The following is an 18,004-nucleotide window of genomic DNA, read 5'->3' on the forward strand; positions in this document are numbered from 1 at the left end:
GTGTCATCTAGAGTACCCTTCCAATGGAAAAAATGTGATGAAGTGCCTTCTAGGTTGCTAACCCAACCTCTGACTAAGCTCCTCAATATACAGCTCATTCTCATTCACTCTCTCATTCTCTTCGCAGTGTGTGTAGTTAAGCATTATCCAGGGTTTTTAACTGTTTATCAGTAAATGCCGCATTCAACTGGTGCCCTTTTTTATTTTTTTCTGCCCCTGACCCTCAAACAGCCAGTCTGCCAACAGTCTGCCAACAGTCTGTTGGCATCAGGCTTCATTTCAAATTGTGTGTCAGCAGTGAGGAATGAGAGGCCTGCTATTGTTTACTTCTCTGTGAAATCAAACACTTGCTTCAAATTCGACAAAGAATTACAAGTGAAAAATCTGCCACCTTTATGGAAGGCGTGACATGTTTAACATTCAGCCATTCAGCCAGTTATCAGCTCTGCCTTCTGCTCACTATTCCAAGTGGCTGGAGCAGAAAACACATTTGCTTCATCAAGTGTTATTGCTCAGATTATACATTCTGCAGAGGGCGGGGAGCCTCTCCCTGAAAACCTTACCCATACAATCTCAAACATACAGAATGAATGTCAAGAGGGTGGTAGCAGAGAGACAGTCAGAAGTGGAAATAGATAGAGGTTGCCTGCTCAAGCTTACATCAAGAGGACAGAAAACTGGCTCTCACAGCGTTATGGACAATGGACCTTTCACCTGCCTACAATTGAAATGAAAAGGATTGTCTCTCATACAACCAAGAGGTCACCTTCTCGCTAAGAGGTTTGCAGGAGAGTGGGTCGGACACGGACTGTGGTTTGAACAGTGCTTTGCCTTGAAGGCTTGTCAAGCTAAGTGAAATTGGTCCAAATAGAGAAGGAAAACATGTTTGTCGTCAGACAATGTAACTATAAAACCTCTGCTGCCCTGAAGCTTGTGTTACTTTTTTTTAATCTGTCAGTTAAAATAGTCCAGCAGTAGCATCATTCCAAATGTTGAACTGCAGGTCAGACAGTAAGAATGGGAGCGAGAAAGATACAAGAAATAGAAAGAGAAAGAACACACAGGGACAATACAGGAAACTGAGATAAAAGGACACAAAGGATGAAAGAGCGTGTGTGGGAGAGAAATTGTTTAAATGAGGATGTTATGTAATTGTTTCATAACAGATGCACTGATAATGTTCTTAACCGGGCGAATTGAACAATTGCTCCATAAATTCTGAGTCAAATGTGAGTTGAGTTTTGAAAGTTGTCCTACCCAAATAGCCTTGCAAATTACCAGGCTAATGAGAAATATTGTTTTAAGCCCCATCCTTTGCGGTATTCAACTTTTAATTAAGTACTTATGCCAAATGAAGGCTGAGTACACTTTACACGGTTGAAACAAAAAGCTGAAAAGTGGTGAACATGAAGAGTATGTATGAAAGCAACAGCACATAAAGCAGTATAATGCATAAAGATGTCGCTATTTCTTTTCCTTTCAATGTTAATTGTATTTTTCTCTCTGTATTAATTTACTATGAACTGGTGGTAAAGGGTGAAAAAGTATAGAAATAAATATGGTGTGGTAAAACAATAATAAAAAAGTATTTTAATGTAATTTTTCTGTATTTTGTTTTTTTTTCAAAATGGTGAAATTCCTAAAAACAGTACCATGCACCTTTAGAGGATTAGTGTGTAGGGTTTAGTGGCATCTAGCAGTGTAGCTGATTGCAACCCCTCCACTCACCCTCCTACTGAGCAAGAAGCTTCATGTGAAAGATCACCCTGCATAGATCCAGTGTTTGGCAGAAACATGGCAGTGCAACATGAAAGACACCGTGGAAGAGGAACATTAGTGTCTGTAGCTACAAAAGGCTCACATGGTAACACAAATGATTCTTATTTTAAGGTGATTACGCATTAATAAAAAAACAGGTATGCTTATTATATTCTGTAAATAGAACTTACACACTAGAAATTTAACCTTTAATGCAACACTCTTCAGCTTTAACCTGTATTTACTGGCCGATATTTATTTCATCTTGAGAACAGGCAGTCTTTCTGTACAACAGAAGTTTTGCACAGGCATGTAATTAAGCTGCAGTGGTGTGCATGACTCAGTTTGATGGATGTTATCTAGTGGAACCATCCATTCACTGATGTTGTTCCAGTTCATTTAAACTTCTAGTAGACCATAGCAAATCCTGACAAGATGTAAGGCCAATCAAACCTTCAAGCAAGCAAGCAGAGGAAAGTTACAGACACAAATAAAGTTTTGAAATCCCTGCTGTACAATACATGTCGTGTTTTCATAAGGCCTTGCTGTCAAAGGATGAGGCTGGCCAATATTCTAGGTCGTTCTTATAACCAACAATTCGTATTAAAATATCAAAACCAACAATGAATTGATCTTAACAAGTCGTCCATGTAATCATACAGTAGTTTATTCCTCTGTGCCATAAACTATAACCACATCAATGGGCCATAATGTTGTACTTGCTGACATCTTCCTTCATTACCATGAACTGCACAACCATTTTGCACCAGCAAATACCCATTAAAGCACACATGTTGTATTAATCTGCATTTAAAAACAGTGCCAGACAAACCACAATGGCCACAGAGACCAGCTTTAAAATTTGACTCAGTCTTTTTTTTTTATGTCTTCAGCAGGGACTAATAAGCCTGGGGCAACAGACAAGGTAGGTAGCATGCAGAAATCCATCCAACACTGCTGGTTTTTGGTTTCAGTGGAATTTGTTAATAACAAGGACAGCACAGAATAATACCAAATGTATCCTTTAAGCCTTAGATAGGAATTCAGGGACAAGTGCATGATTACATGTGTGTCAGGTGTGTTGCATGCACAGATGTGAGACTGTAAAAGTGCCAAGGCAATACATGTGAGTCACCACCCCCTATGTGTAATTCAGAGCTCAGTATAAAGGTTATCTAGCTTGTCCTACAGAGCATGTATTATGGCCAGCTGCTGGTCTTGGTACTGTGGTGCGGTTGACTGCTGTTGTGTGATGGCTTCACTCAGCAGGGATGAGTAATGGTAAACAACTGTGGCAGTGTGGTCATGGCTCTGGGGAAGCTGTGCCAGTGTGGAGCCACAGTAAAATGTCAGCACATCAGTCACATCACGGAGTTCATCAGCAGGTCTGTGAGCCAATACAGAATTCCTAATGGGACTGTGAGAGCGCTCCCAGTTTGGGCCTTTTTGGCACAGAAAAAACAACAATTTTCAAAGTCATAAAATGAACCAGTATCAGGGTTTACCCACTCCCACTTCAGTCTTCATTCTTTGGCAACTGACACATCAACATTTTCAACACACATCAAAACTAACAACATGCCGTACCATCCAACTCCATCTCCCAAATCCATTTTTAAATCCACCTCCGCATGCAAGGGAAAACATCACATCCCACCTTCATCAGTCAGGCCAACTTCTTCCTAGGAGCCCACTTAGTCTCCTAAGCTGATGTGAGCCAATTACAGCCGTCTGGTTCAGGGACCGTCTTCTAACATGCCTGGCTCTTGAATTTTTAAAACTTTTAAAATGTTGAAGAGCTCGGCTAAAAGTGTTGCAACTCTTATCTGTACTTATCTCTACTTTCATCTGCACAAAACAGTCTTATTGTTTTTACATTTCTCATCAGTGTTTTATATATATATATAAAAGCTGGTTATTACAAGGCAGAAAGGCTGTGAAGGGTAAAATTAAATCTCTGTAATTGAACACCCGCTGTGGACTGACATCTGTGAACTGCAATCAACTGTGATCATGCCATAATTTGGCACTGTTTCTGCTGTATCATTCTAGATAACAGGGCTTTGTGAAATGTAGATTCTACTGTTTTCAAATAGTCCAGTGAAATCTAACCTCACTTGAATTCACACATCTCTGCTGGACACATTTTTATTTAGCTCCTCGTTATGTGTCAAAGCCTCTAGTGTTCGCTGCCCCATGTGTCTTGAGGGTGTTTGGGGGTGGACATCATTAGTGCTATTAAAATCTGTGTCGAAGTTTGTGGGAGACAGAATTTGGTGTAGTTAGGGAATGGTGGTGAGGTGGCAAAACAAAGATGAATAGCTCAGCATGACTCTGCTAACAGAATGTGCTGAACTTTACCCAATGTGGTAAAACACCTAAAGACTCTGGAAAGAAAATTAACCCCTTCCGTGCTTTCATCAGACCAGCTTCTAAGTAACAACTGACACACTCTATTAGGTGTGTCACTTACAGAGCCCTGGTATTATGTTGCTGCTGACCCATCTGTATGGCTTACAGGTAACTAAATTGGATAAATTCCACCTGCACCTTTCCTGCTATGACAAGTCGAAATGTCTGTTTCATCTACTGACAGGTGCTCCGGCACAACAGCACTGCTTAGGGACAATGTGACCACAGCAGCTGTATGAGGTTTGGCACTGCCCTATGAGCAGACTGGGCTGGCTGACATAACGATTAGTGATTTGCTGCATCATTTCATCTATGATGACTGTGATATTTGAGGCATCATACAACTCACAATAAACAAAGTTTTGAAGGTAACCTGATAAGACGTTGTTACAGCTCGACCTTCATAGCTTAAAGGTCATTTCAAGACCTTTTATGTGAATGGCAAGTGGCACTCATCTACTGCACATGTATTGATGATCAATCTCACAGTGAATGTCAAGAATAGCACAAAGCTGTTATATAATCTTGTCAGCCAGAAATCATCAATCAGTGGCAGGACATTAAGGACAATATGCATACAGTACATGCATATGATAAGTATATCATATACTATGTCTGTGTCTTTGTGGAACATATTGCACCACTGCACCATGAATCACTGGTGGGTGTTACTTTGACACATACCACCTACTTAAGCATTGTGAAACGGTATTCCTTGATGGCAGGTACCTCTTTCAACAGAGGCTGAATGAGTTCAACGTGTTATCTTGGCCTCCAAAATCCCCAGATCTCAATCTAATCGAACATCTGTTAGATGTGCTGGACAAACAAGTCCAATCAATAGAGGCCCCACTTTGCAACTAACAGGACTTAAAGGATCTGCTGCTAACATATTAGTCTAGTGGCGTCCATGCCTTGACAGGTCAGGTCTGTTTTGGCGGGGGATCAACACAATATTAGGCAGTTGGTCATACATATATATATATACATACAAAGATCCATGGTGCAGTATATTATATTGTTATGTAAAGAGACAGGCATAATATACAGTACACATAGCATGTGCATCTATGCACATGTACAGATTTATCTTGATATGTCTGTGTACTGTCGCCCTATGGCAATACATAAATATTTAGAAGCATTAAACATTTTCCTGACTCTGAAGGGTATATTTGTAGTTCTTTGTAGTACACACATAAGACACACTATTTGTAACAAATGCATTTTGTATGCCTTTTAAAGTACATCAGTTAACATGTAAAATACCTTTAATATAGGCCACAATAGAAATCAATGCTCACAGGTGTATAGGCTCATTACATAGAAGATAGGTGTATATTTTCATGCTGTAATGTATGTGTTCACTGTACCTGACTCACGCTTCCATCTAGCGTTGAGTACATAAAATTACACGTCATTACAGGGATGTAGACTTAATATGTTGATCATGATTACAAAACAGATTTCTACATATACTGTCCATACGATAGTGCGTGCCCGAGAGGAGGACATTACATGTTTTGATAATTTAGCTGTTTTTTTTTTTCCATGAAATGTACAAATTTTGAAAGTATGATCTACTGCGCATGTGCGAACCAGGGGGGCGGTGTTGTGGAGCGTGAGCAAATGTTTTGTTTTCTTCTCCGGTGAAAATGGGTCTGAGGAGCTAACACGGACAGACAGCTACGACAGAAAACGTTTCTCAGGTAAAAGAAAAAAAAAAGTTTCTAGTCAGCGCATTCATTTGCTGAATTGGTCTCACTTCTACGTCGCAGTCAGTGGCTCTGTTTGGGTTAACGGGACGTCCAGCCGGCTACACAACACACCGACGCTAGCCGCTAACTAACGTTAGCTTCAGTAAACCATGTACAGCGTCAACCTGTTATTACCTTATTACCACTAAGGTGCTGTTGACTAAAAGTAAATTATCCGCAGTCCGGTAAATGAAGTCGAAGCAAGCTGTTATCACACAAGTTAGCAAAGGAGCTAATTTTTACGTATATGGGGTTTTAAGACGAGCTAACGTACCGTTAGCCTTGGCTGGGGGTCACTTACCGTAGGTGGCTAATTTCAAAATCATGTTGCGCTTATCGTTAGTTGACATGAAGTCGCTGCAGCACCACGTTACATCCGTTTCATGGAATCGTGTCACTAATGTCAGAACAAAATGTAAAGACAATCATGTTAACACTGTCATAGAGTGGGAAAGTGCAATAAGTCGCATCGTCAACCCCGAAGAAAGCGATATAATCCTAATTACCGTAATCACTGTAAAAGAAGATCTTGCAGCAAACGTTTGGTTTCATTTGTTTGCTTACACACTGTCAGGAGAATCCATTTGTTTTGGGATAATTCATCAGAAAAACTAAAGTGTTAGATTTTAGACACAGACAACACCTTATGCTTGTTTACATATCAGTGACACATACAGTAATATTCACATGATGACTGTCACATCCCTGCTGTTTCGATAACACCAGTGAGGGATGAAATCATTTTAATATGTAACTATTTTCAAGGTGACCTCTGACGGTTGGTTTCATTTAATATGACGACGATATGAGAGCCGGTTATACCACACAAATAAGTAAACCATTACTGCAAACTATATCCACCTTTATTTTGTCAAGGTCATGTTGCTTTTGCTTACTTATGGTGCACTGCATATGCAGCAGTAATACAAATAAGAACGCTGGTAAAACACAAGATAAGTTTTGTCTCTGCAAATCCATTTTTTTACACCGTGCTGTCAAGGTAAGAGACACATGGCAGTAGTTAGTAGTAATGTAACAAATATGCGACATATAGTGATAATAGGGTGTCCAGTAAAACACTGGTCCATTAAAGAGAGAAGGTATCATGCTGAAAGAAATGTTATGTAAGCATAAATTTGAGCCTATCATGACACGGTGCTTAAACTGTAACAATAAACTCCACTGCTATTCAGTTTCCAGCTGCAGGGATTGTTTTATGTTTATAGAGTATGGTTTATTTATATAGCTGCTTGTAATTTGATAGTATTTGAGTTGACTTGTTGTGCTGTTGCATTCATTCTACATAGGAACTTTAGGCTAAAGGCGTTAAAAAAATAAATCTTTATCATTTAAGTTATGAGGACATTAAAAAAAAAAGTTTTCCAATAGCAGCTATCAATGATTAATTACCTTATTTTAAGTAATATCCGAGTCTTCGAATTGTTCTAAAACTCCTGCCCACAGTGACCTCGTACTGGCCCGCAAGAAGACAAAGCCATGGGGAATACAAGCAGTGAGAGGGCTGCCATGGGCCAGGGGGAGAAGGCTCAGCGGAGGGACAGCCGAGGTACCAAAGAGGGAGAGAGGCCAAAAATCCTGATGGACAGCCCAGAGGACGCAGATATTTTTCATGGTGAAGATATGAAAGTAAGTTGTGCTGTCGTCTCAGAGACAGTTTATCTCTAACCAGCAAAACTTGTTCATTAGGTAAACGAATGTTGTTTGTTTGGTGGCTGTTTTAGGCTCCTTTAGAGAAAGAGGAGTTCCTTGCATGGCAGCAAGACTTGGAAGCAGATGACAAAGGGCCAACTTTAGACCGACCAACAGTCTTTCGCTGGACTGGAGATGGCAAGGAGGTCTACCTTTCTGGATCATTCAACAACTGGGCCAACAAGATTCCCCTTACTAGAAGGTGGGGGGCCGTTCTACATTCTGTTCATGGGATAATGTGTCGAAATCTTACTCCTATTACTATTTCATAAAAAAAGATTATTTCTCATTTAAGCTAATAACACTGAAATACAAATGTTACGGTTGTTTGTCATTAAACAACTAGTTGTTTTATGAATGGTATAGATGAATAGATGGTTGTTTGATGGTTTGTTTAAATTCAGCTCACTAACCAGAAGGAACATATATTATTGATGAGGCTAAAGATTCAAAGAGTTGTACTGTGTTAACTCTCCTGGTCGCTAAACACTCTCTGTTTTCATCTGTCAAAGTCAGAACACCTTTGTGGCCATTGTTGATCTACCTGAAGGGGAGCACCAGTACAAATTTTATGTGGATGGCCAGTGGACCCACGACCCAACCGAGGTCAGCAGTTATTCTCACATTCCACTTTTTCAGATCATATCTATTATACTGTTTAAATAAGATGCACTACCCTGTTGCATCTTATTTTTCAGAGAGGGTTTGTTTCATCAAATCCTCTTTAACTTAAACAGTGCTTATTTATCATCATAATAATAATATTGTTTATACTTTTAGGTTTAAGTTCTGAATTTGATCGTCTCATGTTTCATCACAGCCAGTTATAACCAGTCAGCTCGGGACAGTCAACAATGTCATCCAGGTGAAGAAAACTGACTTTGAGGTGTTCGACGCTCTAATGGTAGACTCGCAGAAATGCTCTGACATGTCAGGTGAGTGTGTTGACGAACCCTTTTGTTAGATGTCAGTGATCTGTAGTGTTATCACTGTGTGGAGAAAATATTTGAACATTTTGTTCAGTGTCAGTCATACTGCTCTCCCCTCACCCTGCCTCTCTTCTCTTCTCCGTTTAGACCTCTCCAGCTCTCCTCCTGGGCCGTATCATCAGGATGCCTATGTTCCTAAACAGGAAGAGAAGTTTAAGTCTCCACCAATACTCCCACCCCATCTGCTACAGGTCATTCTCAACAAAGACACTGGAATTTCTGTAAGTAGCTCGCAGTTATTCTCAGTGGGGATTTTCCTGAAATAATAAACTTGTTCCCTATTTTGTGTTGTAACTTTCACATGAAATATGCTCAAAATACTGCAAGCTTTTTGCGTAGGTCTGGACTTTAAACAACGTCTATACTCGACCAACAGGCTGCAGCAGCCAATCCAAAATAATTGTCAAATCCCCTGAGATTAATAAAGTATATCACAATTAATAAAGCCATAAAATGAGAGATAATCTACAGAATTTATTTGAAACATAAGACATGACATGTTTTTTGTTTGTTTTTTTTATCCAGTGTGACCCTGCGTTACTCCCAGAACCCAACCATGTCATGCTCAACCACCTCTATGCTCTTTCCATTAAGGTAAGGTCTAAAGTTGACTGAATCACACCAAAACCAGATTTTTGTATTTGTCATTATTCAGCACCATGCGGCTGCTGAAATGTGGGAAAACTTTCTGTGGTGACACTTGAGAAATGACCAGCTTTGTTAGCTTTTTTTTTTTTTTTAATAGAAACTGTGAGCTGCTGCAGGTGCTAGCAAGCTTGCGCCAAGCTTGCGCAGCAGATTGTGTCTGTGGCGCACCAACAACGATAACAAGCTGCTAATAGGGGAGCTGAAGGACAGATAATTGCCCTTTTTTCCCACATTGTGACAGGAAAAACAAGTTAATGGATAGGCGAAGATATGTGCACTGAAACAGTGTCTGCTTTCGTCGTTCCTCCTCTCCATACTTCCTGTTGAGAGGTTCCTTCCTAAAATGTGAATCTATCCTTTAATATAACGTTTCAACTAATAGTTGTTTAAGACGGAGAGAAATATAGCAGTGGTACACATTGCCTCATTGTTGATGGGGATTAGTGAGCAGAGCTGGTAGTGGAGATTAGTGGGCGGCCCTCACACTAATCTCTGTATTTTACAGTATGGTGACATGGTGACACTGCACATGGTACAACTGATAACATTGTTCCCATACTTGTATCTAAGCTGTAAACGAACATTTTGTTCTTTTGAAAGAGATTTTTTTTCCCCCCTTCTTTTCTTTAATGTCATTTTTTTTTCTGCCACAGGATGGAGTTATGGTGCTCAGTGCGACACATCGCTACAAGAAGAAATATGTCACCACCTTACTATATAAACCCATCTGATTGAGGACTGACTTTTTAATCCTGTCCAAGTGTATTAACTGTACACTGAGTGTACAAAATATTAGCTCCATCTGTTCTTTCTGTAACAGAGAGAGAGAATAGGTGAATCCAGGCTACATCGCTCATACATTTCACAGAAACAAGAGGTAAACAGCTCTGAGATTATATCTTGTACACTCATTGTACTCTGTTTAGGACGATAATTATCACTCGGTCCGATCCTACATAATCTGCCTTTTGTTCGTTCACCGATTGCCCTCTGTAGTTTCCAACACTATCTTTGCTTAGTAGACATAGAGAGGCAATAATAAGGTTAGATGCTATGACATGTCTGTGAGCAAAACAGACCTAAGTGTAATAAGTAGGATAGAAAATGCTGGAAAAACTGACTGAAGGCCCTCAGGTAAATGAGGTTGTTGTGGTGTTTCCCACGAGAGAGACAACAACAAGTGTCGCAGTCAAGATTATGAATGTTAAAGAAAGGGAAAAAAAAAAGAAGCACTGCTGTTTATAGTAGTTCTCCACTGTTTCATTTGCCTTTTTATCTTGAGAAATTATTTAATGAGAATCACACAGCGCACAGTAGATATTAGATATATATTTTCTATAATTTGTGAAGTATTTACTGATGTTTTTTTTTTTACTTTGGTTAATGATGTTTGTTCAGTTCTCAGAAATTCTTTTAATACTAGTGTTGTGGTCAAGACCATTCCAGTTAAGACATAGACAGGTTGAAGACCAATACTATAACATTAATGGATGCCCGGATCATTTTTTTTGCTGCCTATTCCAATTGCTGATCATCTATGAGCCAAATTGGCCAATACACGGCCGATACTGATTTTGTTCTTTCGTAAAAAGACATGGAATTGAAATGAACCATGTTTTATTATGACCAGTTTTGTTCATCAGTTCACCGTCTCTCATCTGACTTGTTACTAGCTGATCGATCTGGGCATCCCTATTAACACTTTTGGTCTAAATTATAGAATAACCTTTTTGATTTTGCACTATGATGATAAACATTTCTTTTTAAAGTAGAGTATTATTACAGTGTATGTACACAGAGCACGACAACGTATCACAAGAATCATGCTTATTACCCTTTTGAACATCTCGGCTGGTTTAATGGTCTTCACGCTCATGTACTCTTGCACAGGTTACATGATTTTTCCTTCTTTCATAAAGTATAAATGCATTCCAGAAATGAACAGTCATATCTGGCAGTTGTTCCCTGCTGGCTCAGTAAATATGGCAACATTGGTTCGTGCCATGGAACACTGCTGATCTTTAGTAGGAGTTCCAGTTTCTGTAAAGCGATGTTTCATATGAATTCATGGTTGATTGGAAAACACGCCTAGCAGGAAAATATTGAAGATTTTTGACAGTGACATAAACAAAGACAGTCATGTGACCAACCCTGACTTGGAGACCCGCAACACTGATGAAGGGACGAGCACAGGATGAGGAGTCCTACTGTTACTGAAGACTTCTTTTTCATCATAAACCTGCACTGTCTGGATTTCATTTAGTTTGAATTAGAATGTATTCTAAGTTGAAAGTTTGATTCGTAGCATTGATTTACGTTAATTCATTGTATAATGTAGTATCTTCTAATTGTCACTAACAAATGAGACCCATGATGTTAATTCAGTTTTATGTTATAGGCCAGTAAAAACTGACAATCTTCCTCAGTGAATGTCTCATTTGTGTTATTTCTGCTGTATGGTAATGATTTTTTCATGTGAAGACTCTAAAATAAAATAAATTGTAGTATCGTTAAAAATGTTGCTGACCCTTTGAACCATGCTGGTGTGTGTACACTTTCCATTTTGAGAGACATTTTTATTAAAGATTAAGTTACAAATTTACATGCACTTTGTTTCATTTTTGATCTTACTGTACCTCTTTAGGTCAGCAATTACTGACTGAATAAGTACTGGAATTCCTTCTGAGAAACTAAGAGGAAAAAATCAGGGCCTTAAGTGTTTAAATAATAGACCTAAAGTGACATGAGTCATTGAAAGTGCTTGAATTGAAAAGTGCTCTATATTTTTTAAAACTTAATGTTATAGCAGGCTACGTTCAGCTAGTTCTCATCGACCGTGTCCTAAACTATGCCCTGTCGGATCCTTGAATTTGATAAAATGGTCCTGGAAAGACCTTGAAAAGTTCCTTAAATTTCATATTTAAGAAACTATAGGAACCCTGATATAAAAAGTGTATAGTGTTAGTATATTCACAGATATGCTGGAAAAGCTGAGTCATTTTTCCACACTGCCACTGCACACTGTACACGTGCCTTTGTGCACAAGTCCTCATCAACATTCATATCACCATTGCTCGTAAAGCATGGGATTTTCCATGTCTCTGTGCATATGGTGTTACATACCAATTTGCAGGTTGTGTTTGGTCTCATGTTCTCTCTGGACGTAAGGATGTTACATAATTATGCAGAAGTTTAACCTTACTTATTGTAATATTACAGTGAATACAAACTACACTTATGACAAGGAAAATAAGACACTCAGTGATGTCATGCTCAGTCACACCGTGAGCCGTGAGCACATTTATATACCATGGCCTATAGACTAGAAAGTGAATCAGAGAGCACAGACTCAACCAGTGCGACATGATTTGCTACATTTCTTAATTTAATTGTAAAAATGTCTGATTAGGAAACATTTATTCTAGATTTTGATTCAGATTTGCATTAAAATAGACATATTTTATCTTATCATCTTAGTATCAGTAACTAGTACATTTTCAGCAAAAGATAAAAAATCAACATGCAAAACAGTACACCCATACGAGAATACTGAACTACCATCTAACATCACTATCTAACCCAGCAAGACATTGGACCTGGCTGTAGGGATTTACTTCTATTCACCCTCAAGAGCATTAGGTAGGTCAGCCATTGGCATTGAACAATGAGGCCTGGCGCGTAGTCAGCGTTCCAGTTCATCCCTAAAGGTCTTGGACAGGTTTGAGGTTGGGGTTCTCTGCAGGCTAAGCCAGTTCTTCCACACTAAACTCAAAAGACCAATAATTAAATTTGGTGTATTTAGTTCCTTTGCCTCACATGGATCCCTAATGCTGATGTTATGCTATTTCAGACGGAACATCAAACACATTTGACAGCAAGACTCAGGGTTCAGGAACAGGTACAGACAGTGCGAGAGCATTGTGAGGTCGTGTGACTGTGTTTAGTATGAACAGCTGACAGGGGCAGCTCCCAAGGTCCCATGTTGATATGATATATAAAGAGGGCCTGATGTTTAGAGTGAGGATTACTGTGTGTCTGGCCCTCTGACTTACAGGATGAATACCTTCCAGACTCTGTTTCTGTTGGCTGCAATCCTCTCTTTTGGTGAGTATACTTGACTCAAGCTAATTGGTCTGTATCCATGATAGCTGTGTTTATCTAGTACCAGTATAAATAGCATTCTGATTGTGACTTCTTGTTGTACTGCAGCCCAGTCCTTGGACTACTTGGCACTCCACCAGTTCAGAAATATGATCCTGTGCGTAAAGCCTGATAGCTGGCCCATTTTGGATTACGCCGACTATGGCTGCTTCTGTGGAAAAGGAGGCTCCGGCACACCTGTTGATGAGCTGGACAGGTCAGAATACAATCACTCTGCTTCAGACAGCATACATGATAATAAAAAAGTCCAGTTTGATTTGAAGTTTTCCTTGTTTTCCTTTTTGACCCGTAGGTGCTGTCAGGTGCATGACCAGTGTTACTCTGATGCTATGCAACACCCTGAGTGCTGGCCCATCTTTGACAATCCATACACTGAGTTATATCACTACAGCTGTGACGAAGCAAACCGCAAGGTCACCTGTGGCAGTGAGTACACTCAAACAACTTAAAAGCTTGCCGAAGAATTTACTGACATTTCAATTTTCAAGAAGATTTCTATTATAGATGTTATAGATGAGAAAAACTGTTACTGTTCAAATCAAATTCTCTATTTTTTAAAAAATGTTTTTAGTGATGGTTGTTTTTGGTAATCACAGATTCTTCTCTACTTTATCTTCTTCAGGGAAAAACGATGAATGTGAGATGTTCATCTGTGAGTGTGACAGGAAGGCCGCTGAGTGTTTCGCTGTATCCCCTTGGAACCCCGAGCACGAGCACCTGCCCAGCGACCAGTGCCATTAAAAACCAAACAACTGTGACATGAAATATCTGTTTTCTTTTAAATTTTCACAAGTGAGTTAATTTGGTGAGGATCTATTATATTCTATTATATTAGAAATATTCACATAGATCTGATGCATTCATGTACCAAGTATCACAATTTTCACATTGTAGTTCACTGTAGCTTCCATCACTTATAACCATTCATCACCCCCTGTGTTTGTAATTGTTTTTTTTTTACTCCTGAAAATAAACACATGTCTGCATAGTTCATTTGACCCCTCATGACGTTCAATGATGGCCAGTTATTTAATCTTAATTCAAGTCACCATAGAGGGCACTATGGTCCCACTGGATTTTTTTTGTTGTTTTTTTTCCAGGAAGAATTTGATGGTTTTTCTGTCAAGTAACATCTTTCTTTCAATTCTGTGTTTTATTTCTGGTGCATATGAATATGCTATGATAACCTTTGGGGATTTTATAGTGTTTAAAATGTGTTTTTCCTAATTTATTTATTTTAATTTAATTTTATTATTTTATTTTATGTTTTTATACTTGTGACCTCAAAATTATAATTTAACTTGTGTTCTTAGTTAATAAGTAAATAATAATATAGTAATATATCATGATGATTACTGTCCTTTGTTTGTACATAAAGCAAGTTTCTATATAGCAGCCTTTTTTCATTTCTTTTTGCATATTGTGTTATTTTTAAACTTTGAATTGCTAGAGTATAACACCACATGCCAAGTGTCAACTCATTTGCTATAGAAGAAAAGCTGAATAAGTAGACGGCATATAACTTAATCTATAGATTCATTGCATCTTTGCTAGCTTGAAACAATTCTGAAGGAACACTTATTCTAAAATTGTGCCCGTGAACACCTTTCATGCCTGGCATATGTTTTGCATGTAGAATTACATGATGCAAAAAAACAAAACAAACACACACAAAAAAAATAATGCAATTGTAACGTTTAGAAGGCTCGTCATCATTCAACCAACAGCTACAACTATGTCTGATGGTATTGACAAGAATACACAACTAGTGTTTAGTAACAAACAGTCCTTCCTCAAAGGCTTTAGTTCTTATTTCATTATCCTTCCTCTTTGCAATTGTAACATGCAGCAGAGGACTGCATGCAAAATGTTGATTACTGAAATACAGTCACTGCAGCCTTGTGTCTTGGCTTCAGCTAACTATCACTGTTAACTCTCAGCAGCTCACTCTTTGTGATCACATCTATGGCTGCAGCCCACTGGATCAATCTTCAGGCTATTGTTCAGACAATACTAAACATCAGCAGCACTTACCATCTTACCATCAGTCAGCTGTGGTTGCTGTTGACTCAAAGAAGAAACAAGAAAAGCAACGAATACAATGACCAATATATATGTACTTTGCCCAATCTCGTGTATGTCTTTGTAATGACTTTGTAATGATTCTGTTTCTGTGGTTGGTAAAAGTGGATCACCCTCCATGTTTAGCAGGGGACTTTGTCTGTTGTCTAAATTCATGTGCAGGGACATAACTTAGATGCCAAACAATGTTTGCACAGGAAGATGAGTTAACTGATACCACTGCATAGCACATTTTAAGAATGTTTTTATGAAATGCGCCCTACAGTCTTTAGTCCTTTGTCAGTTCCATTTCAAATGATTGAACAAAAAATATTCATCATCTGCTCTGAGTTTTTGCAAGTTTTTGTAAGAATGTCAAGCCACTTCTGCCTTTACTGCAGACGGTGGTCACTTCTCTCGCAATCCTGGGGTTTGGTGACAGAACAGAACTTGCTTCTATACCTAAATAATTAAAATCATCAAGTAGATATCATTTATAACGGTCCCATTCAGGTTGTGATAGCAATTACACTAACAGTACCAGTACAAAATGGGAACCATGGCACCATGCCCTTTACAACTAGAATGAACTGTAAAACAAACTCAAGTCAGAGGCACCCATTCCTCTAAATGACTTGAATTTATTAAACAGGACTTGTTAACCTCTTGGTCACCTTAATCCCCCCCTCACATACCTAATACTAAGGCTGTGCCCCTACAGACAGAACAATACATTTGACAACAAGGCTCATGGTTCAGAAACAGTCACAGACAGTGTGAGTGCACTGAGGTGTGACCATAGTTACTATGAACAGCTGATGGGGCAGCTCCCATACTTGTATATAAAGAGGGCCTGATGTTAAGAGTGAGAACTCCTGTGTGTCTGGCCTTCTGACTTACAGGATGAATACCTTCCAGACTCTGTTTGTTTTGGCTGCATGCCTCTCTTTTGGTGAGTACCACTTGACTAAAGCCATTCATCTAAAGTCGTGATTCTTACATATGTACATCTTCTAGTACAAGTATAAGTAGCATTCTGATTGTAACTGCTTGTTGTTCTTCAGCCCAGTCCATGGACCACAAGTCAGTCTTGCAGTTCAGAAATATGATTCGCTGTGTGCTGCCTCATAGCAAACCCCTTCTTCAGTTTTCCAACTATGGCTGCTACTGCGGACTTGGAGGCTCCGGCAAACCTGTTGATGAGCTGGACAGGTCACAATACAGTCACTCTGCTTCACACATTAAAATGTTTGGTCCAGTCTGATTCAAAGTTTTCCATGTTTTACTTCTTGACCTGTAGGTGCTGCCAGGTGCATGACCAGTGTTACGGTGATGCTTTTCAACACCCGTATTGCTGGAAGATCATCGACAATCCATACACCAGAATATATTGCTACAAGTGTAACAAGCAAAAGAGGGAGGTCACCTGTCTCAGTGAGTACACCAGAAATTACTTAACTTACTTGACTTTTAACATTACTTGACTTTTCAGATTAGATCAGATTATACTTTATTTATCCCGCAATGGGGAAATTCACTCATGACAGCAGCAGCAAATGTGAAATACTATAGAGGTAAAATAAAAAGAGCAAACACAACAAACAGACAGAAGTGTACTTCAGCCTATACAATAAAAAACAAACGGGCAGTTTGGGGGCTGGCTTGGGTCTGTACATTTACATGTCAGCTTTTGAATTTCCATAGGTAAATGGGAAAATTGAAAATGTTTTTACAGCACTGTCGCATCGTGGTTCTCTTGAAATGTCAATCGGCATTTTTGCAACAACCAACCACAATGACCCATACACAAAGCATAATGCAGGGGTAGTCAAATACAAATCTTAATGGGCCACAAAGATTTTTTTTTCAATGACTCAAGGTCCATTTATTGAGGTTGGTCAGCCCACATGCAATATACTGTAATATTCAAAAGAAAATGTCCTTTTTATTCAAAACAACAAAAATATGAACTTAAATAAAATATAATTAACATTTTGACATAAATTAAAATAAATAGTTAAATAAAACAAGAAACGACCCCTGTCATGAAACCAAAACAAATATATTAGGAGGGGTTAAGAATCAAGCAGGCTTTTTGGTGTTGTGTCATAGATGTGACATGAATCCTGCTTGCAGCTTGATATGACAGTTTCAGTGCATCCATTTTTGTTGTTCTTATGTCTGAATTTTTTAGGAAATGTCTCTTCAAAATTCCTATACTTTGTCTCATAAGGCCTTTTAAAACTGGAACTTCATCACAGCTATAGTCTCCTGGCATATTAAGCACATGGGTCTTGTGCTGGTTGGAGGGAGGAATGAATGCAAATTTTTCAGTTCATTCTTCTTTGAATTGCCAATTTTCACTGTCGACCATTCTTTTAGCAGAGAACTTGGAACACGCCATTTTCGTGCAATCTTTTTTCTTTTTTCGTACAATCTAGGGTCCTACAACTGGCAAAGTGTCAATATGCGAACTGCTCCAAAAACCAAAGTGAAAGTTAAAAGTTG

At 38.8% G+C, this 18,004-nt stretch overlaps 3 protein-coding genes across 3 annotated transcripts in view; all 3 read left to right on the plus strand.

Moving 5' to 3' along the window:
- The first annotated feature begins 5,756 nt into the window (after positions 1–5,756).
- prkab1a (protein kinase, AMP-activated, beta 1 non-catalytic subunit, a) lies at positions 5,757–10,500 on the plus strand. The gene is made up of 8 exons (XM_010741836.3): positions 5,757–5,879; positions 7,392–7,574; positions 7,670–7,839; positions 8,150–8,243; positions 8,458–8,572; positions 8,714–8,847; positions 9,152–9,220; positions 9,928–10,500. Exons 2-8 carry the CDS (start codon positions 7,425–7,427, stop codon positions 10,003–10,005), a joined length of 810 nt encoding a protein of 269 aa, XP_010740138.1. The 5' UTR covers positions 5,757–5,879; positions 7,392–7,424; the 3' UTR covers positions 10,006–10,500.
- A 2,777-nt stretch (positions 10,501–13,277) lies between these two features.
- Positions 13,278–14,665, plus strand: LOC104927697 (phospholipase A2, minor isoenzyme). Its single transcript, XM_010741834.3, has 4 exons — positions 13,278–13,378; positions 13,484–13,631; positions 13,728–13,861; positions 14,058–14,665. The coding sequence occupies exons 1-4, from the start codon at positions 13,330–13,332 to the stop codon at positions 14,174–14,176; spliced, it is 450 nt and encodes a 149-aa protein (XP_010740136.1). The 5' UTR covers positions 13,278–13,329; the 3' UTR covers positions 14,177–14,665.
- A 1,670-nt stretch (positions 14,666–16,335) lies between these two features.
- LOC104927708 (phospholipase A2, minor isoenzyme) overlaps positions 16,336–18,004 on the plus strand; it is a 5,415-nt gene continuing 3,746 nt past the window's right edge. The window contains exons 1-3 of the mRNA XM_010741850.3: positions 16,336–16,448; positions 16,561–16,708; positions 16,797–16,930. Of these exons, the coding sequence (XP_010740152.3) occupies positions 16,400–16,448; positions 16,561–16,708; positions 16,797–16,930 (331 nt within the window). The 5' untranslated portion in view covers positions 16,336–16,399. The remainder of the gene's footprint in view (positions 16,449–16,560; positions 16,709–16,796; positions 16,931–18,004) is intronic.

This window comes from Larimichthys crocea, chromosome IV (assembly GCF_000972845.2).
Source record: "Larimichthys crocea isolate SSNF chromosome IV, L_crocea_2.0, whole genome shotgun sequence".
Taxonomy (NCBI): domain Eukaryota; kingdom Metazoa; phylum Chordata; class Actinopteri; family Sciaenidae; genus Larimichthys; species Larimichthys crocea.

Bases quoted from the DNA above. Each gene is read 5' to 3' on its own strand.
- prkab1a (XM_010741836.3), top strand. From the start codon at position 7,425: ATGGGGAATACAAGCAGTGAGAGGGCTGCCATGGGCCAGGGGGAGAAG. The intron at 7,575-7,669 runs GTAAGTTGTGCT...TGGCTGTTTTAG, and splicing joins TTCATGGTGAAGATATGAAA to GCTCCTTTAGAGAAAGAGGA. The intron at 7,840-8,149 runs GTGGGGGGCCGT...CATCTGTCAAAG, and splicing joins AAGATTCCCCTTACTAGAAG to TCAGAACACCTTTGTGGCCA.
- LOC104927697 (XM_010741834.3), top strand. From the start codon at position 13,330: ATGAATACCTTCCAGACTCTGTTTCTGTTGGCTGCAATCCTCTCTTTT. The intron at 13,379-13,483 runs GTGAGTATACTT...GTTGTACTGCAG, and splicing joins GGCTGCAATCCTCTCTTTTG to CCCAGTCCTTGGACTACTTG. The intron at 13,862-14,057 runs GTGAGTACACTC...TATCTTCTTCAG, and splicing joins CCGCAAGGTCACCTGTGGCA to GGAAAAACGATGAATGTGAG.